At 41.2% G+C, this 13,109-nt stretch overlaps 1 protein-coding gene across 1 annotated transcript in view; it reads left to right on the top strand.

Moving 5' to 3' along the window:
• LOC122733938 (elongin-A-like) overlaps positions 1-7,684 on the top strand; it is a 60,622-nt gene extending 52,938 nt beyond the window's left edge. The window contains exon 4 of the mRNA XM_043974638.1: positions 7,637-7,684. Coding sequence (XP_043830573.1) covers positions 7,637-7,684 — 48 coding nt within the window. The remainder of the gene's footprint in view (positions 1-7,636) is intronic.
• The last annotated feature ends 5,425 nt before the right edge of the window (positions 7,685-13,109 follow it).

Raw genomic sequence — 13,109 nt, 5'->3', positions numbered from 1 at the left:
ACAAACCTTATTGATGAGGTGGTTAATGGTACCCTTGACAGTAACAGGAATTCGGGGAAGAGGGGAGGGGGGAGAGGCATACTGATTTGTCACTGGTTGTGATGCCACCTCCAGGCCTACCCCTGCCCTCAGCCCCACATACTCCCTCCTTCGCTCTCCCAATCCCATTTTGGGGTTCTAGGTCCCAGCTTTTTAGGGTTCTGTTGTGTTTATATCCTAGATAACTTTGAGCAATCATTCCACATTCAAGAAATAGCTCATGTAGCCAGGTGGGAAGGAAAGTATGTGGAGTCAGGAGTGGGAATCAGGAGACCTGTGTTTGAGCCCGATTTTTGTCACAGAATCCCAGTGTGACCTTGATAGCTCATTTCCCTTTTCTGAGTCCTAATCTGTAAAAATAAAATGCCAGCACTGGAACTCATAACATTTTATAGAGGAAGAAAATGGTTCCCAGAGGACTCAATGACTTGCTATATGTTGTGTACATAGTGAGTAGCAGAGCAATGATGCCACCTTCTGACTCTAAATCCATTACTCTTGACACAACACCACATCAGTTCTATGACTTTCTGCCTCCCAATAAGGTATCTGATTTGAACAGGGGCCTTCTAGAGACAATGGCCAAAGAGTGATTCTAATGTGGGAATTGCAGTCTCCATGGAATATCATTTGGGCGAGGAGAATTTTGGAGGCATGTGGTAGTCTTGGAGTAGTTCTCCTGTCAGTGGAGGTCTGCAGTTGACCCTGGAAAAAAGGGTAAGAGTGAGCCAGCCTAAGGGCCTCCATGGAGAGGAATGATGTGCGGAACTGAAGGGGAAGCCTTATTTGGTATAAAGAGCACACTTGGAAGGGCTCCAGTGTCTGACCCCAGGGCAGATGGAGCACCTACGCTTATGGAAATGCCCCTTCATGAACAATTCCCCCCTGTCCTCCAAACTGACCATTTAGCTGAACCTGTGAATGAAGGAAGTGGTGATGATTCCTACTGAAGAAGGATGGGAGTTAGGAGGATCTGGTTCTCACGCTGGCCTCTGACACTTTCTAGTTGTATGGCCCTGGGTACATCATCTAAACTTTCTGAGTCTCAGTTTCCTCATTTGTAAAATAATGCTTAGAGAGCCTCTCTCGAAGGACTGTTATGAGGCTCCAATAAAATAAGGTTTGTAAATTGCTTCATCATCTTTAAAGTACTCTTATTATAACAGTGAACTGTTATTATTAGCTGACAATTGGTAAAAGGATTCACTTCATGGGGCCTATAAAATAGGAAGCCTCCTCCAGAGAATTTTAAATGCGATTTGATTTTTAAAGCATGAACTTCCCAGCTACCAGCTACAAGCAATGCCTCCTCCACTTCAGCCATCACTCACGCATCCTCCCCAACATAGGAGCCTTGGATTATGCCCCTTGGAACCATCCTGGGCTCTGTAGATGAATTTGAATCTTTCCTTGTCTGGTGGAACCAGTACTCAATTTCCCTTCCTGACCACCAACTCCAAACCACTCCTCCTCTCCCCTTTCCAGGCCCCCTTTATATACGAATTAGAATGTAAGCTCTTTGAAGGTTGTAACTGTCTTGCTTGTGTCTGTATCCCTAGCACCTATGACAGTGCCTATTGACATATAGTCAATGAATAATAAATACTTGCTCTGTCTCCCTGTCTTTGGGTTTCAGTGTCTATTTTTCTTTCTGTCTTTTTCTGTGTCTGTCTCTCTCTGGCTTTCTGTCTTTGTCTCTGTCTCTGACTGTCTCTGTCTCTCTCAATGTGATATCACATGCTAGAAGTGGCAGGGCTCAAATGTCTTACAGATTAGAAAACCTCTGGGGGGGTGGTAGAGAATCTGGGATCTGTGTAGAAGACAAAGCAGGTGGAAACTGAGATCTACATGAGATTGGTGTCATGAGTCTCTGGAGCCCCCAAATCTCAAAGATGAGGTAAACAGAGAAATCAGATCTGGATTGAGAATTCAGAGCAGAAGAAATCCATAGGGGAATTAAGAAGCCAGATGACAAGGAGGGCAAGGGAGCTGATAGTTTGTTCAGCTCAACCTGAATCCCCAGAGCTTCAGGTATTTTTTGGGGTAGCCTGTATGATTTATGTCTAGTTGGTGCTGATGAGCATGTACTGACCTGGCATGCATTGAACCCATTTCACCTCTCCTGGTTCAGGCAGCCCCATTGAGCTGTGAGCTTACACAAATATATCAGCATTTGGATTCTATAGTAAGGCTGTTTCTCTTACAGGAAGGGGAAACTAGGCCCCATTGACCCACTATCATAGGCCGTGCAGTCTGGGTCTATGTCATGTCTAGTCATGGCCTAGTAGAAGCCATGGGTTTGCATCTGATCTCCCTTGTTATCAACAACATACATTTATTAGATGAAGGGTTGGAGGTTAGGAGATCAGACACTGGCTGATGAGGGACTAAGTGAGGAAAATTGGCTTATATGGCATTGGGTCTGTGTAAGCTCCCTGAAGGCAGGGACTGTTTCATTTTTATCATAAGATCACAGGAACTGCAGAAGCCATCTAGTCCAACTCCCTCATTTTTACAGAGGAGGAAACTGAGGCTCAGGGAGGGGAAGTGACTTCATATATCTAGAGCTAGTAAGGACCTCCTCAGAGGTTATTTAATCTGGTTCTTTTACTTTACAAGTGAGTGAATTGTCATCTAGGTAGTAAATAGTATACCTAGGATTTAAACCCAGGTTCTCTGATCCTATATTCAGCACTCTTTCCATTGTCCCACATTGTCTTTGTATCTCTCGTGCCTAACACCTTGCTTAGTGCATTATAGGTGCTTAATAAAAACTTTATTGACTTAGAATGAAGCAGAAGCCAGAGGGAACACTGGCTGGGGTCAGACTGGGGTGCTGTGGGCCCAGACAGCAGAGAGAGAGAGACCAAAGTTCTACCATTGGCAGGATGGAGGAAAAGTTCCTTCTGCAGCTGTGGGTCTGCTTTACAGTACTGACATTGTTCTGGGGTGGTCATGGGTACTAGAGAATAGGAAGGGACATGATATACAAGTCTGAGTGGAGACGAAGCCCACCAATTATTTAGCATAAAGAGGAGTTCAGTGGAAAGGGAAGTTGGTTACAGATAGATGAGGAATGAGTTTTGAGGAAGGTATCATGTATTGGAACCAATGTGTTGCCTTAGTTTCTTTCTTCCATGTTCATGGCACCATCTTTGTGTAGTGTGTGGAGTAGGTAGAAGGAAAGATGTACAGGTGCTGGTCTGGGCCATGGGTCACGTTGCTTTTACACCACCATAGGCATACAAGTATGAGGAGCAAGCAATGAGGAAACTGTAATATCAAGTTAGAGAAGTGGCATGAGGTACTGGAATTCAGAATCCAAAGACCTGGGTCTTTTTCTCATCTCTGCAGGTAACCTCGGACAAGTCATTTCACCTCCTTGTGCCTCAGTCTCTCCCTCTGTAAAATTAAGATGTTGGACTAGATGACCTCTAAGGTTCCCTTCTAGCTCTAGATTATATGAAGTTACTTCCTTCTGGGCCTCATTTTCTTCCTTTTAAAAATGAAGGCTTGACCAAACAAGAGATAGAGAATATTATGAAATGAAAAATGGATGATTTTGATTACATTAAATTAAAAAGGTTTTGTACAAACAGAAGCAACGCAGCCCAAATTAGAAGGAAAGTAGAAAGCTGTAAAACAAGTTTTACAGCCAGTATTTACGATAAAGGCCTCATTTCTAAAATATATCAGGAACTAAATAAAATTTATAAGAATTCAAGTAATTTCCTAATTGAGAAATAGTCAAAGGATGTGAACAGGCAGTTTTCAGATGAAGAAATCAAAGCTATCTATTGCTATATGAAAAAATGCTCTAAATCACTACTGATTAGAGAAATGCATATTGTAACAACTCTGAGGTACCACCTCACACCTATCAGAATGACTAATATGACAAAAAAGGAAAATAATACATTTTGGAGAAGCCGTGGAAAACTTGGGACACTAACGCATTGTTGGTGGAGCTGTGAACTGATCCAACCATTATGGAGAGCAGTTTGGAACTATGCCCAAAGGGCTATAAAACTGTGCATACCCTTTGACTCAGCAATACCACTATTAGGTCTTTATCCCAAAAAAGATCATAAAAAAGGGAAAAGGACTCACATGTACAAAAATATTTATAGCTGCTCTTTTTGGGGTGGTAAAGAATTGGATATTGAGGGGATACCCATCAATTGGGGAATGGCTAAACAAGTTGTGGTATATGAATGTAATGGAATATTATTTTGCAGGTGGATTTCAGAAAAAAACTGGAAAGATTTACATGAACTGAAGCTGAGTGAAATGAGAAGAACCAGGAGAACATTGTACACAGTATCAGCAAGACTGTGTGAGGATTAACTATGATAGACTTAACTCTTCTCAGCGATACAATGATCCAAGATAATTCCAAAAGAACTCATGATGGAAAATGCTCTCCACATCCAGAAAAAAAAATAATTATAGAACCTAGAAGCAGAATGAACCATACTGTTTCTCTTTTTTGTTTGTTTTTTCTTTTTTGGAGATTTTACCTTGTGTTCTGATTCTTCTTTCACAACATGACTAATGCAGAAATATGTTTAATGTGATTGTACATATATAACCTATATCGGATTGCTTGTTGTCTTGGGGAAGGGGGTGGGAGGGAGAAAAAATTGGAACTCAGAATCTTATGCAAACAAATGTTGAAAATGATCTCTACATGTAAGTAGAAAATAATAAAATATTTCTATGATTTAAAAAAATGAAGGCTTCTGGGTTGAATGAAACTGGGAGCTACAGACTCTCACTTCCCAATTTTATGATCTAATTGAGGATCCTCATTTAAACTCCCATTTAGGATGATGAATCAGGTCTCTCAGAAGAAGTCAAATTACATTTCCTCCTTACAGTTCTAGGGGTACCCCTGATGGGTTATGGGATGATTTTCTAATGTCATCTCAGACAACCCCCCCAACACATGTAAGATATCAATTCCCATGGATTATTTAATTGTATAGGCTCAGATTGTGGGTGTTATGGAAAGATTTCCCTGGAATCTGACCCACCTCTGCAGAGAGGAGAGCCAAGGGCTATGATTATATCATCAGCATCAGCAAGCTAGGTGGAGTTGGGGAGCAGAAGGAGATGCTAGCCCAGGGATCATGGGACTAGAGTTAGATCTGTACTCCCTCTTCAAATATCTCTGGGCTAGAGATAGTTACTGTTGTTGTTTGTCCTTCATTCTAGAAGAAGACCATGACATTGGGGCAACATGACTTGCCACTGCAAGTCTTTAGATTTAATTAATTAATCAATTAGATTTAAGTAAAGGAGGGCTATGCAAGGTCACCAACCTCACTCTCTCCTGCAGAGCCATCTGGGTCCAGTGGCAAAATATACATCAGGATGATTGGAGATGGCCCCAGATGTTTAAGGCAACTGGGGTTAACTGACTAGCCCAGGGTCACACAGCTAATAAGTGTCTGAGGTGACATTTGAACTCAGGTCCTCCCAACTTTAGGGCCACTGCACCACCCAGCTGCCCCAAGAGGTGGTTAGAGGTATAAAAGGAAAGATACTTCTTTGGTAGCTCTCAAGTGGGAGAGGAGTCCTTAGCTTACATTTGCCAGTTTAGTTCCTCCTTGATAAATACTAGTGATACAAAAATCGAGTTCACTAAACTCATTTATCCAAGCAAAGTAACAAACAGAAATAGGAGATGTAATACCGCTCAGAGAATACGCCCGAGAAAACACACTCACATGAATGGGCTCTTTAGCTGGAAGTGAGATAAAATTTCATTTCTTACCAAGAGAGAATCCCTAGTCTCACCCAACTGGAAAAATCTCCCTCCAAAGTGTCTAGGGAGGTAAGCTGGAAATTAAGGACAAGTTGAAGATCTGGCTTCCCCTCCGTGCCAGCAGAGTCCAAAGTCCTTTTGTCTCCATGCCCTGGACTGTGTCCTCTATTCCTATGTCTCTCTCCTGAAATCTCTAGAATCACATATGTTTCTCTCCCCATTTCTGTCCCTTAAGACTTCTTTGAAAGCCTGTTTATACAGTGATAATCAATCTAATGATATTTCTCTGAATTGGGCCAGCTGAGCTTGCTTCTAGATTTTTTTTTTTTTTGGTTTCTAAATCAGGGTATTTTGGAGTATAGGGCATTCCTAACAGATGCTGTCTTCTAAAAAAAAGTCATTCCTATTAACAACAAAAGAACAGAAACGAGAATGTCCAAGCTTGGCGGAAGAAGATATAGGAAAACCCCCTTTATTCTTTATTTGGAAAATGGGGGTAGGGGAGACCTAGGGGTGTGGAACACTGCAGATAAAGCCGGACACTTTTAATGTGCTGGTTAGTTTTGCTGAACTTTTAAATTCTTTGCTATAAGACTTGACTCCCTGACAGGGATTGGAGGAGATACATACATAGGTGATATAAAAAACATAATACAATTTTTTTTCAGGGCAATGAGGATTAAGTGACTTGCCCAGGGCCACACGGCTAGTAAATGTCAAGTATCTGAGTCTGTATTTGAACTCGGGTCCTCCTGAATCCAGGGCTGGTGCTTTATCTACTACACCACCTAGCTGCCCCCTTCAATTTTATTTTTTTTTAATCATAGCTGACATTTAGATAGCACTGCAGATATTATCTCAGTCAATCCTTGGAACAAGTCTGGGACGCAGATGCTATTATTATTACCCCCATTTTACATATGAGGAAACTGAGGCAAACAGGTTAAATGACTTACCCAGGGTCACACAGCCAGTAAACGTCTGGGATGGCATCTGAACTGAGGTCTTCCTGACCCCCGAGCCCAGCACTCCATTCACTACACTTTAAAATAGCCCCCTTGGAAGCATTTTTGCCCCACTTTGGGTTGCATTTTATTGCCAAAGGGCACCGCGGCAGAAAGTATGTTGGGGGGCAGAGAAGTTACACTGCTTCTGGGCAGCTTCTTCAAAAATTCAGTTCAGTGGGGGAGGAGTTCTCATCTGCTCCCCACCATTTCCTTTCACTCCCTTGATTCCTATCTCTTCTCTTGCCCCACCCCTTCCAACTTCATTTTTCAGCTTTGTCCTTCTTTATTCTCCGCCCTGGTTTTGTTTTGTTTTTGCACTTCAGCTTTCACTCTTCTCTCCCCAAATACAACCCAGAGTTTTGATGGAGGTGGGATGTGGGTAGAAATGGCCTCGGGCATCTATGACCCAGGCTCAGAAAGGGGTTGTGAACTTCCTTGTAGCAGCCTTACAACCAGCTGGGTTAATTAACTCGCTTGGCTTTCCCCAAATCCGGGGGAGCTCATTTGAATAAGAGGCAGCATCGACTGAGCCTCCAATCCCCTGATGGGATCCTGTCTCGTTTGAGCTTCAGAAGCTGATGTGATTAAGTTGGGGGGAGGGGGGAGAGTTTGATTAGCTGGACTTTGACAAGGCTTATTTGATTGTGTCAGGCCTGGGTTTCTTGAGGAATTGCCTCTGTCTCTGAATTGAACCACAACTTGACATGTCTGGGAACTTGGGATTTCCAGGCTGGGAGGCTGAAGGAATTAATTTTAATTGGCTAAAAGTAAAGACTGAAGAACTTCCCAGGCCTGCCACAGAGCCCATTATCTCTTCCAGCTGGACCTTTCTGCCATCACGGCCTCCGATTTCTGCGACACTTACTGAACCTAGTGGTCCCTTCTGGGTTGCCTCTCCTGAACAAGTCGCTGGAAGTTTGTGTCCACCCCATCTTGCCAGGAGAGCTCCCCCCTCCCGGCCAGGCTCCAGCGATGGAGTTGGATCACTCAGGTATTGCTAATAGTGCCTCTGGATGGGAAGGCAGTGACGGGGTTTAGTGCTGACAGGGAGGAGGGGGCCAGCTGGATTAGGAATGAAGTTGCTGTTTACCTAGTTAATTTTACATCCTTTCCTGGAGGCCAAAAATCTACCACAGAGGCCCTAGAGCTGGAGTTCAGCTCTTAGTTGCTGCCTCTTGCTGATGAATCAGCCTATTTCCCAGGCTGCCTCTGTCTCTAAAGCTAGAAAGCAAGTTTTTGCTCCTCTTACTCACAGAGGAATGGGAATTTACACTAGATATTATCTAGTTTCCTCTCCCTACCATCATTTTACAGATCAACAAATATTTATAGTACCTACTATGTGCTTGATACTATTCTAGATGCTAGGGCTCTAAACACAAATGAAAGGAATAAAACAGTCCCTACTAGCAAGGTCTTAGAACAAAGACGTTTATAAGTTTATCCAGGATGAATATAAAATAATAAACACAAAGAAATGCCGAGCAGTTAAATACAACGTAGTTTGAGAGGGAGGGCACAAGCAGTTGGGGGATCATCAAACGCTTCGTGCAGAAGGTGGTGTTTGAGGTGTATCTTGAAAGAAAGGGAGAAAGTTCTATGAGGAAAGGAGGGAGGAGGAAGGAGAAAGGAGAGAGTTCATTATAGGAATAAGGCACAGCCTGTGCAAAAGTGTGGAGGGATATGTGTGTGTGTGTGTGTGTGTGTGTGTGTGTGTGTGTGTGTGTGTGTGTGTGTGTGTGTGTGTGTGTGTGTGTGTGTTGAGGGAGTAATATACAATTATGTTGGAAAGATAGGTCGAGGCAAGGTTGTAAAGGGCTTTGAAAACAAAACAAAGGAGTTTTTTATTCTAGAGGCAATAGGGAGCCTTCGGAGTTTCCTGAGTAGGGGAGTGATGTGGTTAGATTTTTGCTTTAGGAAAATCACTTTGGCAGCAGGGTAGAGGGTAGATTGGAGTGGAGGGAGACTTGAGGCAGGGAGACCAATTAGGAGGCTGTGTCAATACCTTACATTAGAGGTGATGAGGGTTATGGTAGGTGATGGTGTGTGAACAGAAGGGGTGGAAAGTGAAAGATGTTATGGAGATAGAAATGACAAGAGTTAGCAACTGATTGGATATGTGAAGTGAAGCAGAGTGAGGGGTCCAGGATAAGGCCAAGATGATGAATCTGGGAGAATGAAAGTAAGATGATGTCTCAGTGAAAACAGGGAACTTGGGAAGAGAGGAAAAAAGAAAATGAGTTTCATTTTGGACACGTGTTGAAGATGGGTCTGGGATACCCAATAGGCAATTGTTGATGTGGGACAGACTCTCTAAGGAGAAACTTTGACTGTATGCATAGAGATAGGAGTCATCTACATAGAGAAGTTGGTGAAACCCAAGAAGACTGAGGAAGGAGATGAGAGAAAATGTAGAGAAATATGATGAGGGCCCAGGACAGAGCCCTGGGGGAAACACCTACAGTTTAGGCAATGTATGAACCAGCAAAGGACACTGAGGAGCGGTCAGAGAGCTAGGAGGGAAAACTAGGAGAGAAAAGTGTCACAGAATATCCAGGAAAAGGATGCACAACAGTGTTAAATGCAGCAGGGAGGCCAAGAATAATGAATACTGAACAGAGACCATCTGATCCAGCAATTAAGAGATCATTGGTAACTGCAGACAGTAGTTTCAGTTGATTGATGAGGTAAGAGGCCAGATTGGAAAGGGTTAAAGGGTGTATGAGAGGAGAGTTAGTGGAAGTGACTAGAGACAACTTCTAGGAGTTTGACTATAGAAAGGGAGGTGAGGAGGTGAGATATAGTTAGATGGTTTTAGGGTCCAGCAGGGTCTAATGAAGGTTATTTGCTTATTTTTTTTCCTGAAATTCAACACCAAAAAAAAAAAAAGAGAGAATTTTCATATACACAGAAGAACCCCAAAGAGGATTCTATATAAACCCATAAATATCCTTTTCTCACTCCTTGCTTTTTTTTTTTTTTTTTTTTTTTTTGCGCGGGGCAATGGGGGTTAAGTGACTTGCCCAGGATCACACAGCTAGTAAGTGTCAAGTGTCTGAGGCCGGATTTGAACTCAGGTCCTCCTGAATCCAGGGCCGGTGCTTTTATCCACTGCGCCACCTAGCTGCCCCTCACTGCTTGCTTTTTTAAAAAAAGTGTATCAAGAGTTCTACATGACTTTCAAAACTGTCCTACTTGTGCTCCTTTCTGAACTTGATTTTGCTCTTTTCCGCGCATTTAGAAAAAGGATCAGAGTGTTTATTGGATATTGCTTTTGCAAAAACTCTCCTCCCCCCCCCCCATTAAACTAGCGCAAGAAAGGAAAAAAAATAACACATGTTAAAAAAACACCCACAACTATAGGAATTGTGGGAAGACGGTAGAATAAGGCAGGAAATTTACCGGTTTTTTTTTCTAAACTCTCCCACCCGCAACAGCTTAAATTAATGTCTCAAAGTGAATGTTAGAGCGGCGGAAATAATTAAAAGTAAAAGTAAAGCAGTGGTCCAATCTAAGGCAACTTTGGAGAATATGAATAAAGATCTGACCTCCTGGTGAGCTGATTGAAGTGCAGATTCCCGTGAATCAACAAACAACAGGCCCTGGGGCGCCCCCCCCCCCCCCAGCCTCAGCTTCTGGAACTTTCCCTCCTGGGACTGTATGAGAATCAGGTGGCTAATCAGGAGAAGATTGAGCCGGGTCCTGGGCTGGCGCGGGCCGCTTGGCGCAAGCGTACTGACCACACGGACCCAGCCTGTGGCCGGGGGCAGGAGTGAGCATGCGCCCGTTGTGTAGCGGCCCAAAGAGGCGGGAGAAGCTGGCTGTGGTCACTCTGAGGGGAGCAGAGTGCACGGTTTCAGTTCCGTAGCAGAGGGTGAGTTGAGGCTGTCTTCTTTTGTAAAGACCATAGGGAGCAAGAGTCTTTGCTGTGCCCGTAGGCCCTGGCCGAGGCTGGGCAGAGAGGAGTGCCCGAGGCCAATTACGGACCAAGGCATGAGGGAGGCCGAGGAGCGCTGACAACGACTGGGCCTGCATTTTAGGACACTGGAAGAACCAAGACGTCGAAGGCCCCCAGATAGAGCTCGGAAAACAACAGCTCGGGAGAAAGCTGAAAGAAGCCTGAGGCGTTAGCTCTCACACCTCAGGACTAGAGCCCCACTCTAACACAAAGTTAATAGCTAAAAATAAGAAAGAAATGAATAAGCATGAATGGCTCCTGTAGTAATAGAGAAGACCTCGATTCAAAATTGGAAGAATATAGGGAAATTAAAACAGCTACTTTTACTTAAAAGAAAAATTTTAAATGGAAATTTTTAAATGGTCACAAGCTCCAAAATCGTTTTTGGAAGAACTTTTAAAAGACTTTAAAAATCAAATAAGAGAGGTAGAGGGAAAATTGGAAAAAGGAATGAGAAATGTAAAAAAAAAAAAACCACAAGAAAATTATGAAAAAAGTCAAATAATTGGAAAAAGAGCCCTCCCCCCCGAAAAAAAACAACAACTCACCCAAGAAAATAACTCCTTAAAAATTAGAATTGGGAAAGGGGAAACTAATGACTTCATAAGACATCAATAAATAATAAAACAAAATCAAAAGTATGAAAAATTGAAGAGAACAGGAAATATCTCATTTTTTAAAAAGTGACCTAGAAAACAGAGATAATATAAGAATTGTTGGACTACCTAAAGTCATGATTTAAAAAAAGAGGCTAGACATTATGCTTTAAGAAATTAAGGAATAATGCATTGAAATTCTAGAACTAGAGGGTAAAATAGACATTGAAAAAAATCCACCGATCACCTGAAAGAAAGCCTTTCAGGCATTCTTGAGGAAAAGACCATAACTGAACAGAAAATCTGACTGAGAAAAAAAAGTATCAGGAGAAACATAAGAAGGTAAACATTGGACACTAATTATAAGGGATTTTATAAGGTTAAACTGTTTACTTCTTATATAGGAAAAAGATACTTGTAACTCTTAAGAATGTTATCATTACTATAAAAGTGGGGGACTTTAACCTTCTCTCACAACTAGGTAAATGTAACCAAAAAAAATAAATGACAAAAGTAAAAATTAACCATGGAAACAGATTAAAAACTAATTGGATACTAAAATGAGTAAAATCATAGAAACAAATACTTTTATTAAAGAGAATGATAATAATGAGACAACATACCAAAACTTGTGGGATGTGGCAAAAGCAGTAATCTATTAGGATATAAAACCTTATAAACAAATATAGAAAAGCAGAAATATTAAATGCATCCTTTTCATATCACAATGCAATAAAAATTACATCTAATAATATTAATTGTTCTTGGGTTGGCTAAGACTGTATAATAAAAATGACAATTCTACCCAAACTAATCTACTTATTCAATGTTATCCCAGTTAAACTACCAAAAATGTATTTTATTGAGCTAGAAAAAATAATAACATTTATTTGAAAGGACAACAGGTCAAGAATATCAAAAGAATTAATAAAAAGTGTAAAGGAAGGAAGTCTAGTAGTATCAGCTCTTTAACTATTTTATAAGGTGGTGATTATCAAAACTATCTGGCACTGGCCAAGGAAAATAATAGTGGATCAGTGGAATAGAGTAGGCATACAATACACATTAATAAATGATTATAGTAATCTTGTGTTTGATAAATGTAAAGATCTAAGTTTGGGTATAAGAGCTGATTATTTGGTAAAAATTGCTGGGAAAACTAGAATGTAGTCTGGCAGAAACTAGGTATAGGCTAATATCTTACAATTTTTACCTAGATAAAGTCAAAATGGATACATGACCTAACAGATTTATGGATAGGAGAAGAATTTATGAATAAATAAGAGATAGAGAAAATTATGGGATACAAAATAAATAAGTTTGATTAAATTAAGTTAAAATTTTTTTTTCATACAGATAAAACCAATGTAGCTAAGATTAGATGGGAAACATTTTTAGACAGTTTCTCAGATCAAGGCTTCATATCTCAAATAAAGAGAACTAAGTCAAATTTATAAAAACATGATAAATAGCCAAAGACTATGAACAGGCAGTTTTTAGAAGAAGCTATATGAAAAAATGCTCTAAATCATTATTGATTAGAGAAATGCATATCAGATTGGCTAAATGATAGAAGGAGAAAATTGTTTAAGCGGATATGGAAAAATTTAATACACTATTGGTGGAACTATAAACTGATCCAACCATTTTGGAGAGCAATATGTAATTATGGCCAAAGAGTTATAAACTATGTGATAGACTAGTAGTTCTGTTTCTTAAGATGATCAGGGGAAAAAGGA

This window comes from Dromiciops gliroides, chromosome X (genome assembly GCF_019393635.1).
Source record: "Dromiciops gliroides isolate mDroGli1 chromosome X, mDroGli1.pri, whole genome shotgun sequence".
Lineage (NCBI taxonomy): Eukaryota > Metazoa > Chordata > Mammalia > Microbiotheria > Microbiotheriidae > Dromiciops > Dromiciops gliroides.
Note: the sequence above shows the minus strand (reverse complement) of the source record. Positions and strands in the feature narration are given on the sequence as shown.